Source organism: Hyperoodon ampullatus (assembly GCF_949752795.1).
Source record: "Hyperoodon ampullatus genome assembly, chromosome: 6".
NCBI lineage: Eukaryota > Metazoa > Chordata > Mammalia > Artiodactyla > Ziphiidae > Hyperoodon > Hyperoodon ampullatus.
In genome coordinates, this window is record NC_136919.1 from 77,911,427 (window position 1) to 77,926,842 (window position 15,416).

The 15,416-nt window shown below is 45.3% G+C and overlaps 1 protein-coding gene across 1 annotated transcript in view; it reads left to right on the forward strand.

Annotated features, from left to right (window-relative positions):
• Positions 1-12,060: 12,060 nt before the first annotated feature.
• Positions 12,061-15,416, forward strand: part of MAMDC2 (MAM domain containing 2) — a gene marked incomplete at its 5' end in the record, with an annotated part of 180,948 nt that continues 177,592 nt past the window's right edge. Inside the window, 2 exons of the mRNA XM_079705840.1 lie at positions 12,061-12,094; positions 12,442-12,555. Of these exons, the coding sequence (XP_079561966.1) occupies positions 12,061-12,094; positions 12,442-12,555 (148 nt within the window). The remainder of the gene's footprint in view (positions 12,095-12,441; positions 12,556-15,416) is intronic.

A 15,416-nucleotide genomic window follows, 5' to 3' on the forward strand; every position in this document is an offset into this window, starting at 1 on the left:
GCCAAGCTAAGCAGAACCCATTTGGACCTCTCATGTAGCATACATGGAGGAAAAACAGTTTTTGGGAGTGCCCAATAAACTTCATTGTGGTTTTTATATGGTTTCTGGAGAAGCAAAATTTGGATGAGTATGTTCAATCCACCATCTTTACCCAGAACTTTAATCTAGAAGCCTACATCCAACTGAACTATTTTTTATGACAGATGTGAATGAGAATAGACATCTTTTATGGGAATAGACCTCTCTAGATCTTTGCTGGAAAACGTTACTAAAGGATATATTTCAAAAATCAGGAAACTGAACCTTGAAGGAAAGCATGGACTGCAAGAATCAATAGACTTGGGAGCCTGGTGGAGATCCAGGTGGATGCCACCTATGGGGAAGTTATTCCCTTCTGGAAGAATGTGGGGATGTCTTTATTTTTTGTTATTTATTTTTTTATTGAAGTATAGTTGATTTACAATGTTGTGCTAATTTCTGCTGTACAGCAAAGTGACTCAGTTATACACATATATAAGTCTTTTTTAATATATTTTCCATTATGGTTTATCCCAGGAGATTGGATATCGTTCCCTGTGCTATACATTAGGACCTTGTCATTTATCCATTCTAAATATAATAGTTTGCATCTACTATCCCCAAACTCTCAGTCCATCCCTCTCCCTCTCCCCTGCTTGGCAACCACAAGTCTGTTCTCTATGTCTATGAGTCCATTTCTGTTTTGTAGATAAGTTCATTTGTGCCATATTTTAGATTCCACATATAAGTAATATCATATGGTATTTGTCTATCTCTTTCTGACTTACTTCACTTGGTATGATAATCTCTAGGTCCATCCATGTTGCTGCAAGTGGCATTATTTTGTTCTTTTTTTATGACTGAGTAGTATTCCATTGTATATATGTACCACATCTTCCGGAAGAATGTGGGGATGTCTTTGGCCCAGTATGGAAACTTAGCAAAGAGACAGAAGGCAGCCCCCACTGTAAAGCATTTCCAAAGCTAGAGTGAAGGAAGCCACCCCAGTCCACTGCCTGGTTCTGGAATGAAGCCTAGAGGTGAGGGAATCAGTTTCCCCATGGAACATCCCCATTCCCCACCACCATGAGAGAAATTCTGCATCCAATGAGTTAGATATCCAGAAGTCTAATTTGAACCTGGGTCAGTGAATAAATAAAACCTCCTCATAACAAAATAACTTTAAAATGTGCATATAAAGTTGTCAAATGGGTCATGAAAAAAACCACCTTTTCACTTTGGGAGGAGTTATGGGGGCTCCAGCAATTCAGAAACAATATGTCTCACTTAAAAGTTTCTCTCTGTTTCTTTTTCTCAGAAGACACATTTACTGGACACAGACAGACTTGCCCCTCAGGCTATGTTATAACCAGGGCCCAAGATAACTTCCTTTAGCCTCTAGAAACAGAGCCCTGTAATATGCCTCTTGATATATTCCATTCCATTTTGTTTGCTCCACCTCAAGTATTGTCAAATAAAGATTTCTACTTTAATCCTAAAACTATCTTCTTTTTTTAAAATTTAAGTATATAGTTGATTTTAAATATTATATTAGTTTCAGGTACAGCATAGTGATTCAGTATTTTTACAGATTATACTCCATTAAAGGTTATTACAACATAATGGCTATAATTCCCTGTGCTATATAATATATCCTTCTTTCTTATCTATTTTATACATAGTAGTTTGTATCTCTTACTTCCATACCCACCCCTAATTTGCCCCTCCCCTTTCCCTCTCCCCTTTGGTAACCACCAGCTGGTTTTCTATATCTGTGAGTCTGTTTCTGTTTTACATATACATTCATTCGTATCATTTTTTAGATTCTACATATAAGTGATATCATACAGTATTTGTCTTTGTCTGACTTATTTCACGAAGCATAATATTCTCTATCTCCATGTTGCTGCAAATGGCAGAATTTCATTTTTTTAATGGATGAGTAATATTCCATTTATATAAATATAAACATATATATATATATATATATCACCACATCTCCTTTATCTATTCGTCTGTTGATGGGCCTTTGGGTTGCTTCCTTATCTTGGCTATTGTAAGTTGTCCTGCTATGAACATTAGGGTACATGTATCTTTTCAAATTAGTGTTTTAATTTTTTTCCAGATATGTACCCAGGAGTGGCATTGCTGGATCATATGGTAGTTCTATTTTTAGTTTTTTGAGGCACCTCCATACTGTTTTCCATAGTGGCTGCATGAATTTACATTCCTACGAACAGTATACAAGATTCCCTTTTCTCCACATCTTCTCCAAAAATTTGCTATTTTTATACTTTTTGATGATAGCCATTCTGACAGGTGTGATATCTCATTCGTGTTTTTATTTGCATTTCTCTAATAATTAGCAATGTTAAGCATCTTTTCATGTGCCTGTTAGCCATCTGTATATCTTCTTTGGAAAAATGTCTCTTCAGGTCTTTTGCCCGTTTTGAGTTTTTTTTCTTAAAACAACAGAAATTTATTCTTCCACAGTTCTAGAGACTAGAAGTCCAAAACTAGTAACATAGGACCAAAACTCCCTTCTGAGGGACTAGGAAAGAATCCATTCTTTGCCTCTTCCAGTTTCTGGTGGCTAAGGGCATTCCTTGGCTTATGGCCACATCCCTCGTATCCCTGCCTCCATAGTCACATCTCGTTCTCCCTTTTGCCCATATTTTGACTGGGTTTTTTGTTTTGTTTTGTTTTGTTTTTTTTGTGGTACACAGGCCTCTCACTGCTGTGGCCTCTCCCAGTGTGGAGCACAGGTTCCAGACGCGCAAGCTCAGCGGCCATGGCTCGCGGGCCCAGCCGCTCTGCGGCACTGGGATCTTCCCGGACCGGGGCACAAACCCATGTCCCCTGCATCGGCAGGTGGACTCTCAACCACTGCGCCACCAGGGAAGCCCCTGTTTGTTTTTTTAATAATGAGTTGTATGAGCTGTTTATATTTTTTGGATATTAACCCCATGTCGATCATATTATTTGCAAATACTTTCTCCCATTCTGTAGGTTGTCTTTTCATCCTGTTGATGGTTTCCCTTGCTGTGCAAAAGCTTTTAAGTTTAATTAGTCCTATTTGTTTATTTTATTTTATTTTTTTGACATCTTTATTGGAATATAATTGCTTTACAATAGTGTGTTAGTTTCTGCTTTATAACAAAGTGAATCAGCTATACATATACACATATCCCCATATCTCCTCCCTCTTGCATATTTGTTTATTTCTGATCTTATTTCTTTTATCATAGGAGACAGATCCATAAAAAAATTGCTATGATTTATTTCAAAGAGTGTTCTGCCTATGTTGTCTTCTATGACTTTTATGGTTTCAGGTCTTAACATTTAGGAATTTAATCCATTTTGAGTTTATTTTTGTATATGGGGTGAGGAAATGTTCTAATCTCATTTTTTTTATATGTAGCTGTCTGGTTTTCCCAGATCCACTTGTTGAAGAGACTGTCTTTTCTCCATTGTATATTCTTGCCTCCCTAGACTAAAACTATTTTCTTCATTACTATTTTTAATGTTCTAGTTGTTGGTAATTATAATGGAATTCACTCAATACTTTAGATTTTTCTTCTCTTCTGATAGAACATCAAAGCTACAGTTTACCAATAGTCCAGTTTGCATTTCTAGTTTCTGTACCCCCTGTACTCGACCTCCAAAGGCAGGACACTATGTGAAAGGCTATTTTGATGACTAGACTACATCTTCAGTTTCAACTACAAGCCTAGACCTGTGAAAAACTTAGGTGGGTAGAAAATTAATAGTAAATATTTATATGGTGCTTACAGAGTGCCAGGTACTCTTTTAAGTATTCTAACAATATAAACTCATCTCATATTCACAACAACCCAGTGAGATAGGTACTATTGTTATTTTCATCCTACAGAAGAGGAAACTGAGGCACAGAGAGATCAAACGATGTACTGTAGGTTCACAGGTAGTAAGTGACAGAAGAAAAGTTGAACCTTAGTGGTTTGGCTCCAGAGTCCACAGTCTCAATGACAAAATTATGTTCCCTGTTCTGATACAACACTCTCTTATTCTTTTAAAACAGCTTTTTCCCCCCTGTTAACACTAAAAGTATTAAATTTTGCTGATGATGAAAAGATTAAGTCAGTGCCTTCTTAACCCTGGCTCAATAGAATCACCTTGGAGAGCTTTAAAGAAATAGCAATGCTTTGGTCCTATCTCAGAAATTATGATTTAATTGGTCGTGTGGAGCCCAAACTTTGTATTAAAAGAAGCAACTCCCCAGATGGTTCTATTGTACATCCGGAATCATGATGCACTGGATTAGCTCATTGAAGCATCTTGCGATACCTGGTGGTAGAATTTCTTCATTATCACCAATTACTTGGGCCTTTAAATCCCCAGTGTTTCAGCCCTTTGCATTTCAGTCTTCCAGATTAGTAGTAATAGTGTGACTTGGCTTCTCATGGATAATGTGTCTTTGCACAGCATGCACTCGTGCATGCATGCACACACCTCATATGCCTGTTCAGAGCTGATATTCGCTGTCTGTCACCTTCCCAGTTGGTGTCCATTCTGTGTCTCAGTGCCCAGGACTTACTGGTTGTGAATATCATCTTGTCCCTCTTCAGTTTGTTTGTTTGTTTTAAAAAATATTTATTTATTTGGCTGCACTGGGTCTTAATTGCGGCACATGGGATCTTCGTAGCCATGTGCGGGATCTTTTTTAGTTGTGGCCTGTGGGATCTAGTTGCCTAACCAGGGATTGAACCTGGGCCCCCTGCATTGGGAGCCCAGTCTTAGCCACTGGACCACCAGGGAAGTCCCCCCTATTCAGTTTAGACCAAATCAACGTAATGTGTAGATCCCCAATCTAACACATTAATAACGTCAGAGGCTAAGCTGGGATTTCACTGCTCTTTTCGGAAATATTTTTGGCTACAGAATGCTTTTTTCTTCCTCTTTTTTCCCCATGACACAGCACTCAGACAAAACTTGAGGAGAAAACATACCACCTGGGTTTAGCCCAACTTGCCCACGGGCCTCACTAGTCTCTGGAGCCACCATTAACTGTAATAAATCAAATTCCAATGTCCTTCAGCTCCCTCTCAGCCCCAACAGGTGACACAGAGCCCCAACTCCCAGGACTGGGGGTAATGTCCCAAGGGAACACATACACCCTCACAAACTAACCTGTACCCATTCTCGCTGCCCTGAACCCTGAAATGCCAAAGGCCTGGGGGTCTGTGGCGAAGTGCATTGTGACACTGCTCACCTGCTCTTTTCTTAATATGGCCACGGGGGTCTAGAGCTCTTTGTGGCCCAGTGTTTTGTAGAGAAGAGAGCTTCCTGGCTTTCCCAACAGCCTAGCCTTCCTCCTGGACCCAGACAAAAGTCCACAGGGTGGGGCTGGGACAACCCAGGAGGCAGGATGCAGGCTGTTGCATCATCTCTATTTCCCTGCAACAGCCAAGGCTTGGTGCCTCCTTCCAGGGGCCGAGCCCTCTCCCTGGAGCTTCCTCTGCCTCTCATGAAAGTAGGCCTCTGAGAGCCTTCCCCGCTCCCCGCTCCCCGCTCCCCTCTCCCCAGTCCCAGCTGTGTTGCTCTGACACCAGAAAGCCTGCTCTGACTCCCTGTTCACACTGCACATCTGTGTAGCTCATTCGTTTCTATAAACATCCCCAAGGATGACCTACAGTTTACATTTAGTTCTTTTTCTTCCAACCACAGGGATGAAACTTAGGCAGGCCTCTGGGCTGTGTGGACCAGTGAGCTATGCCGGTCCTTAGCCTTTCCTTCAACAAGCATTTATTGAGCGCCTACAATCAGCTGTGCACAGAGCAGACACAAAGATAAAGCAGATGTGTTCTCTGCCCTTGAAAGCTCAGCCTCCATTGCAGAACAGAGACAGACATAAATAAAGTCATTGCGATACAGCACAACACACGCTGCAGCTTGGGGGGGTGGACAGTGAAGAACAGGCATGGAGAAGGGGACATTTGAACTGGGTCTTGAGAAATGAATAGGAGTGCATGAGTTTCCTAGGGTTGCATACAAAGTACCACAAACTGGGTGGCTTAAACAACAGAAATTTCAGTTCTGGGACCCAGAAATCCAAGATCAAAGTGTCAGCAAGGTTGGTTCCTTCTAAGGGCTGTGAGAGAGAATCAGTTCCAGGCCTGTCACCTAGCTTTAGTTTGTTGGTTGCTGGCAGTGTTTCTCTTACCTTGGCTTGTAGAAGCATCGCCCTGATGTCTGCCATTGTCTTCATTCACATGGCGTTCTCCTTGTGTTTGACTGTATCCAAATTTCCCCTTTTATAAGGACATCAATCATATTGGATTAGGGCCCACACTACTCCAGTGTGGCCTCATCTTAACTAATTACATCTGCAATGACCCTATTCCCAAATAAGGTCACATTCTGAGGTGCTGGGGGCTAGAACTTGAACAGATCAGTGTGGGCGTGGGGAGATGATTCAACCCATAATAAGGACTTCACCAACTAGGGAAGGGGAGGAAGGCGTTCTGATTCTCAGCAAAAAGGAGCACGTGTGAACACGTGAGAGGGATAAGAGGACGCAGTCTGAGAAAGGGAAGTGGGTGCACAGGTATTAGTGTGGGATGGACGTGGGATGGAGAGGTAGGGCCTCTGATTACAAAGGGCTTTTCCAGCAGGACTTCGGGTATCGACACTTCACTGGGACAGAGAGAAATTTGCCTCTCTGGCCTCAGCCCAGCCTAGGGTGGGAACAGGACCCTAGGGTGGGAACAGGACCCCGGGAACAGGACATTTCAAAGTGTCTGCTCACACCTCCCCTGTGTTGGAAGATTAAAGAGATCAAGAGGGCTTTGCTGGTAGCTAGATCTGGGTTTACGTCCAGCCCCCCTGTCCTTGGGCGAATCGTTTCAATGCTTTGGCTGTAGTTTCTTCCTCCATAAATTGAGCATGAAACCACCTGGCACATCATAAACACTCAACAAAAGGTGGTATCATCACTGTGTTGAGTCAGCCTAGGGAACTTTGACCAAAAAAAAAAAAAAAATCAAAAGGTTTCATTCAAATCATAATGAAGGATGTCTGACACCAAGCTAGGATTCAGAGTAAGCTGATGAAGAAGAGATTAATGATGGAGAGAAAGTATCTATTCAATATCTATTTCCTTTTAAATGCTCACTCTGAAAGAAATGTCTACTTTCCCAGTTCAGCTCGTTTGAGTGCAGCAATTTAAACAGTGGGGTATATATTTTGTAATAAAAGGAGATTTGTAATAACTGGTTAACCTTGGGCCTTGTTCCCTCACAGAGGATGATTCTGACCCACAGCAGGCATATGACTGCTCCTCAGGGGTGAGAGGCAGCTGGTGCTGGGCAGGAAGCAAGGGACAATGCCAGCCAGCCTCGGGGCAGAGCCCCCAGACACCTCCTGCTGGAATGCAACAAAGGTCACTGGCAGGACAAGCCACAGAGCCTGGAATTATTTTACCAGCTCATTTTCAACCTGATGGTGTACATGTTTGTGTGTATGTGTGGAGAGAGAGACAATGTGAAAGTAAGGTAGCAAAACACTGAGGGTAGAGTGGGCATGAGAGGTAGAGGCGAGCCCAGACAGAGACCTACAAAGACCCAGAGACAGAGACAAAACAACGAAGAGCAGGAGGATGTGCCAGGCTCTGTGAGAGGCGAGCCTCGTGCCCACAGAGACAGCAGGTTGCTTTGCCTGCCTGTGGTGTAGGCGGCCCTTGTGAGGAGAGACAGACCTTTGTAAAAAGGAAGATTTTAGGGGCACTGCAGCATATGCCATCAAATTCCAGCTTCACACTGGCTGGACATGTGACCTTGAACAAGTTAAATGACGCTTCTGGTCCCGTTTCCTTGTCTGTAAGTGAAGATAACAGTGGTCTTCACTGATAGGAATGTTGCATGGATTAAATGAGATAACACACGTAGAGTGCCAGGCATGTGCTTGCTTGATGTATAACACTCTGTATTAGTTTCCTATGGCTGCTAGAACACACTACCACAGACTGGATGCTTTAAAACAACAGGATGTTATTCTCTCACAGTGGAGGCCAGAAGTCTGAAATCCAGGTGTCTGCAGGGCTACACTCCTCCGGGGCTCTAGGAGAGAATCTGTTCTTTGCCTCTTCCAGCTTCATTCTTTGCCTTGGGGCTGCATCACTCCAATCTCAGACTCCCTCTTTACATTGCCTGTTACTTCTCTTCTCTCTCTTATAAGGACACTTGCCATTAATTTAAGACCCACCCCATAATCCAGGATGATCTCATCTCAAGATCCCTAATTTAATTACATCTGCATAGCCTTCTTTCCAAATAAGGTCACATCCACAATTTCTGGGATATAAACATATCTTTTTGGGGAGCTACCATTCAACCCACTACACTACCTAACGTTTATTGAGTGCTTTCTAAAATCAGAACTTTATGTGCATTATTTGATTATTCAGTTAAGCTACATCTTACAGAGAGAGGCCCAGGTAGTTCTTACCTTGGGGCCTCATGCTGTTTTCCCAAATGATGTGGCAGTGAACGGCCATGTGGCTTTGTGATTAGTGATGAAAGGAAGTGTGTTGACACACATCATTTCTAGATTTTCCAGATTCCTTCCTTGTCCCTCTCCATATACAATATCCTTTCCCTTCCCTGCAAAATGTCTTCAGGAAAGCACTTGTCCCAGCTGCTGGGAGTGTTGTCATCAAACAGCCTTCAGCTGTTCTCCCCTTTGGGTTGAACTCCGTGTAGAGCCGCCTCATTGGAGCTCACTGTCCCAGTGTGGGCCACATCCAGTGACAGATGGAGGCAGCTGTATGAAGAGCCAGGCCATTTTAACCTAACACGGGGCAAGTCAAGTGGGCCATTTAAACTCCAGAGTTTCCTGTGGGGTCAGAAGGGGCTTCAAGGGACCTGATTGCATTGTCACTTCTCCCTGGGCCCAATCCTGCTTCTTCCCCCTCCCTTCCACAGGAGTTGATCCCAAGGGCGCCCCCTAGTGAACATTCTGTGCACTAAACTCCAAGTCAGAGTCTGCTCTCCAGAGTCCCCAGTCTGTGCCAATGTGGAAGGGTCATCTGTTCTTGGGATCATGCAATTATATGTGAAATAGAAATTTTACTCCAACTAATTCTGCACTTAGGTGTAATGATCCAGTTTCCCATAGGTGGCAATAAATGATGTCACCTTTAAGTATTGAATCGTATTTTTAAATTTTTGGAGATCTCTTTAGGGCTTTGAAGTTTATCATTTTCCTAACACCTGGAACATGCAAATGAATCTAAGGCAACCCTAAAGCTTTGAAATACTCCATAGGTACCTGGGAAAAGGAGAACCGGTTTGATAGTTGCTGAAAATTTGTTTGGTTGAAAATAGTGTTTTGAAGTTTCAACTGGATTCATATCCATCTTTAAATTTTTAATTAAGTAATTTGATGAAATTCATCAGACATTTAGCACCATCTGTGAGCAAGAAATCAAAAAAGAAAGAGAAAGGAGATAGGCTACTGTACCAGTTGAGAAAATAGGCTTTTGGAATAAAGCCAATCTGAGTTTGAACCTTGTCTCTACCACGTGCTGTCACTGAACTCTGCACCTCGGTTTCCCCATCTATTAAATGGGGATAATAATGATGCATACCCCATAGAGTCTTTGAGAAAGTTAAATGAGATTATCTATCTAAAATGTTTATAATACTAAACATGATAAATGTTTTTATTATTATTAACTACTCCCTGAGGCAAAGCATATAAACACACACACTAAACAAATTTTAGATCATTTGAGCCACTGCCTACAGAAAACTCCTGAAACCTTGTCTAAACTTATTTTAAAAGGATCCAGGAGCTTTCTTCTTATTAGAGAGAAGGCTTTCAAGTTTTCTCATCATGAAGATGACATCTGAGTCAAGACCTAGAGGTAGTGCCAGCATGAGTCATGTGGCTCTCCCAGCAAGAGCATTTCAAACAGAGAGAACAGCCAGTGCGAAGTTCTGAGAGGACAGCTAGACTGTGTCTGAGGACCAGCCAGGAGGTCCATGTAGCTGGAGGGAAGTAAGCAGGGCAGATCAGGTCAGAGATATAAGTGGGTAGGGATAGGTTTTGTAGGACCTGGTAGGCCATTGTGAAGAGTCTGGATTCTGCTAAATGATTGATGGAGTTGTTAGGAGTCTGGAACCAAGGAGTGACATAGTCCAATTTCTGTGTCAAAAGGATGCCCTGACAACTGTGTTAAGAATGGAATGGAGGTGCGCAAGGCAGAAGCAGCAAGGAGACCACCTTTCGGAAACTACTGCAGCATCCCCAGCAAACAGCAGTGGCGACTGGGGTCAGGGCAGTCATGTGGGCTTGGAGCATGGTCAGTACCTGCTATGTTTTGAATCCTGAACTGACAGAGTTTGGTAATGTCCTGAGATGAAGAAAAGAGTCAAGGATAACTCTAAGTATTTTGTCCTGAGCAACTGGAAGGGAAAGGTTCCTTTAACTGAGATGAGGAAGATGCAGGGGAGAGACAGGTTTGGGAAGGACTATGAGGTGTTCATGCTGGGACCTGTTAAGTGTGAGATAGCTCTTAAGCATCCAAATGAAAACGCTGAGGTGGCAGTGAGACAGAAGAGTCTGGAGGCAGTGGGCCGTCTGGACTAGAAAAATATTTGGGAGATATCAGGTTTTAGTTGGTGTTTCAAACTATGAGACTGGATGAAATCACTGAGGAAGTGAGGAGAAAGGGAAACAGGAGCTGAAAGGATAGAACTTGGAGGTACCCTAGTATCCGGGGGTCAGAGAGAGAAAAAGAAACAGCAAGAAGAATGAAGGACAAGGAAAACACAGCGAGTCTGGAAACCAAGTGAAGGCATGTGAGCAGGGCTTTGATGGTTGAACAAGAGTTGGTTAGGCCAGTGGTCCTCAAAATGTGGTCCCAGACTAGCAGCATCAGCACCTGGAAACTTGTTAGGAATGTGCAGAATCTTGGACCACAGACCAGAACTACTGAATCAGAAACTCTGACGGTGGGCTTCTGATGTACCCTAAAATTTGAGAATCATTTCCCTAGGCATAAAATTGCCTGCCTAATATAATAAAGAGCATTAAGAAGAACCCCTACCCCTATCACCACTTTCTTTACTGGAGGAGACTATTTTTAAAGACCCACTTAGTGCTCAAAGCAAATTTGTAGCCAATGGGTACTTCACCATAACCCCCTCCCTGACATCACTACCCCCATCCCAATTTAGAAACCTTCTACTAATTTATCATGGCTCTTTGGAGAGGAGGAATGCCCCCATTTCACCGGACAGAGGGAATGCTGAGCACCAGACATGCCAAACATTCCACTGCTAAATAAAGGCGGTGGTGGGCGGGGTTGGGGTGGGGGGGCTATTCCAAGGTTAGCGTTAACGGGCCATAAACGCTGAAACTCCTAGATGTAAAGCTTATTCCACCCAACACTTCCCAAAATTTCCTCTAGGTTTTCCTAAGAGAATTCCACCCTCTTCCATTCTGGGAGAAAAGGTTAAAATTAGGGCAAGCCCCGCAGGACTGGCATTCCAGATAGAGGGAGGCTGTCCCCAGAAATAAGCTGGTTCCCACTAGGATGGGCGGGGCGGGGCGACTCCAGTCCCAGCTCAGCCGAGGGGTTCCCGGGAGGCCTGCCCTCTCCAGTATCTGCCAGGGGTCTGGTCCCAAGCTTTAAAAATCTGAGCCGTGGCACTGCATCCCGACCTCTCCTCTCCCAGCCAGTTCTGGCTGGCTTTTCAAAAGTGTGCAGTTGTCTCCTCCCTGCCCAGCCCCATCCTCGCCCAGGACCAGCTGTGCGGCCGGCCGGCTTCACTTAGGACGCGAGCGCACCGAGCGGCGCTCACAGTTCAGGCACCTTCGGCTTTCCGCTCTGCTCCCGGGGCCGCTTTGCAAAGTTGGGCAGCTCCAAGCGCACGCTTTGCCTCCGACTTCTCCCTTCCCCGATTCCAGGCGCCCCCGCTTCCCACACTCCTTCCACCCGGAGCAGCCTGTCCCAGCGGGCTGGCGGCTCGCACCCCTGTCCAGTCTTCCTCCCCGACCATGCTGTTCAGGGGCGTCCTGCTGGCAGTGCAAGGTAAGGCCTGGATCCGGGGTGGGGGGGTGGGGGTACCTCCGAGGGGCGCTCTCGTGACCCTCTCCCAATCCCGCAGCCCTGGTAGTCGGGCTCGCGGTCCTGGGCTGGGCCATCCGAGGACGCCTACGGATCCATCTCCACAGCCGCTAACCTCCCTCCCCGAGCCCAGCGACCGCGCACGGGTCGCGCAGTGCAAGCGCCCTGGGCGGGGGCGGCAGTACTGCCTCCCTCTCCCGTCCCCTTCCGCACGCCTTCTCACTATCACCAGGTGGTTCCCCAGGGTGCCCTGAGTTCGTGTAAACGCTCCTGAGACCGAGCCTGAACTGAAACCCGCTTTGTGCCAGCAGCCCTGCAGCTTGCCGGTGCCCTGGACCTGCCCGCGGGATCCTGCACGTTCGAAGAGAGCACCTGCGGCTTTGACTCGGTGTTCGAGTTCCTGCCATGGATTTTAAACGAGGAAGGTAAGGGGGTCAGTTAAGGGGGTCAGTGCACAGGGGCCCAAGGTGAACTTTCCATTTTTGCTGGTTGGCTCTTTCGCATGGGCAATGTTATCATCTTGGAGTTAAGTACTCTTAGGAGGAAAAGTGTGAGTCATGGATCATCCTTCCGACTCTCAGCTGTGCTGCATGGATGGCTAATGAAGAGATGGAGCCCTTTGTTTACCTGGCCTGTGGGTAGAAGCTCTGCGATTTTGCCCGCCCCACCTCCCCCCCATGGAAGGGAGAAAGGGGGCACAGCTGATGATTGTCTCCCACCAGCTGCGTGCCCTCTGCAGGTCAACAGCCTCTCCGGTCCTCAGTAGACACCTTGGTGAGCTGGGAAAGTTGGGTGATGTTAGTTTTCTTCTCGTCCTGCAGAAATGGTGCCCTAATTCTGTGATGGGACCTCAGTGCTAAACCTCACATTTATGTTGTGCTCGACAGCGTTTTGTTGCATGACATCATCCTCATGTTATTGTTGTGTTTATAATCCAGTACTTGGCGAAAGAGGAAACCAAATCCATGGCCATGTGCCTGAGGTCTCTCAGCTGGCTGGCGTTGGTCATTGTCTTACCACTCATACCGTTTGGGTTCTAGTGACAAAGTTTAAATGTGGGATCTTCAGGTATAGCTTCTTGCCCTTCATTTATTTAGTAAAAAATAAGTAGTTCTCTAACGCCCAAGAGCAGGCACCTCTTTCCCTTATCTCTCACTTGTGCCACCCCATTAAGAAGCTTGATGCCCCAGGCCACCGGGACTGGGAAATAGCCTCCTTTATAAAACACTGCAGCATAAAAGAGATCAGCTAACCTCCTTCCCAGGAATCTCAGTTGTCCTCAGGCCCCCAGATTATCTAAGTTCCCTGGAGAAGGTGGAGGCTCAGAACCCCTGCTTAGGATGTATGAACTGTCATCACAGCTTTTCTGCCTTGGGCTTCTGTTTGGGGCTTTGCATATACTAGCTTCTCTGACATTGGCAGGGAGGTGATGTTAGCCCCATTTTACAGAGGAGGGACTCTCAGTCTTAGAATATTCCAATGGCTGGCCCATGTCCCAAGCTATCAGTCAGTGGCCAGCTCTGAACTGACTAGATCGGGGAAAAAACAGGAGGGAACTACTCACTGGTAAGCTTTATTTATTGCCAACAATTGCCAAGTCTTTCCTACAGAGTACTTAGGGGTAGCTGGGAAAAATCAATTCCTGATTTATCGTTTGAAGGATTCCTACCTTGCTGATTGCCTTAGGGAAGTCTCTTTCATCTCACCACCCTACCCCTTTCCCTGTTCTGGTTGTGTTTGAAGCATTTTGAGCAGTGGCCTGACCTGGACCACATGACTGGCTTTGGAGAGCATTATTCTCTAGCACAGTGCTTTAGCTGCATCAAAATTACCTGGTGGGTATGTTAGGACACAGGTTGCTGGGCCCCACCTCTGAGTTTCAGAGTCTGTGGGTCTGGGATGGGGCTGAGAATTTGCATATCTAACAAGTTCCCAGGTGATGCTGCTGGCCTGGAGATCACATTTTGAGAACCACTGACCTTTGAGAACCCCTACCTCTGCTGGTGGCCCTGTGCAGGGCTAGGACTAAGGTGAAAGAGCCACTTGCATGACCCTGAGAGTGAAAACCTCCTTAAATCTTGTGCCCTAGACACCCCTCTTGCCTCACCCTAGCCTGGCCCTGAGAAAAGGAAATCAACATCACCCCTTAATCCAGGAGCTTCAGTCCTATGCCCCCATTGCCAGGCCTCCGTCAGGATGGTGGCAGCCTGCTCCTGGGTCAGTGGGCAGGCCACAGCTCGCTGCACTCAACTGCCACCCAGACCCACAGGAAGTGCTCTCTGCTGAGTTGGCACCTCTGCACCAGTGGCAGTTAAACACTGCCCCTCCAGGAAAACAGGACGATGCTTATAGGGAAAGGTGATTGTGGTTTATAGCAAAATGAAGACACTGTTGCTTTCCTCTTTGCCTTCTTTCTAACTTCTAACAGCCACAGCTTTCTGGCTCAGGGCTGGGGGAAGTTCATTCATTCTCCTCTGAGCGTTCCCGGGGGAGCAGGCTGGTTAGGCTTCCATCCTTACATATCACGTTGTTCGGAGGCCAGAACTTGGACATAACAGTCCACTCCAGAGGCGCAGCGAGGTAGGGGTGTGGCAGCCACTGCTGCTGCCTGCTGAGAAGCCATCACTAAGACTTTCCGGTATAAACCCATTCCTAGGTTGGTAGGTTAAAGACAATACAAGTGTCCCAGGCTGAAATCTGTTCCCAAGCCTTTCTGCAAATCTACTTCATCTGGCTGAAAAAACCCTTTGAAACTGGTTCCATCCACCTCCATGTATTGTATGGCAGCATAGAAAATTATAGGTTTCAGTGACTTTTGCCCACAAGTATTTGGAACGCAAATAGCACTTTCTAGATGTCCTTGGTCAGTAGGTTAACTTACAGTGGAGAGATTAATGCTAAAGCCCAGTGAAGAGAGTTAAGTAGAGGAAAAAATCTGCCAATTAGAATTTCATTACGGGAGATTCAAATCGGGAGTCATTGTTTCAAAATATCTCCCAGCTGCCCAAAGTTGTATTCGAGGTCCACCCCTTTGGTTTATTTAGAGTATTAGGTCTCTAAGCCTCTCCAATTACAATTCCAATGTCCCTAGCTCATGGCCATTTTGAAATATGCTTGATTTCCACTGGGCACAAAATGGATGAGTTTTGACAAGGCGATGCATTGACTTGGGTTGCGTACCATAGGGAGGGTACCCCCAGGGACAGAGGGTGGCACCAGAGCAGGTGAGTGGGCACGGCAACCTAGCCTCGTCTACTTTCCAGTTTCTTGTTTTCTTGATTTACCT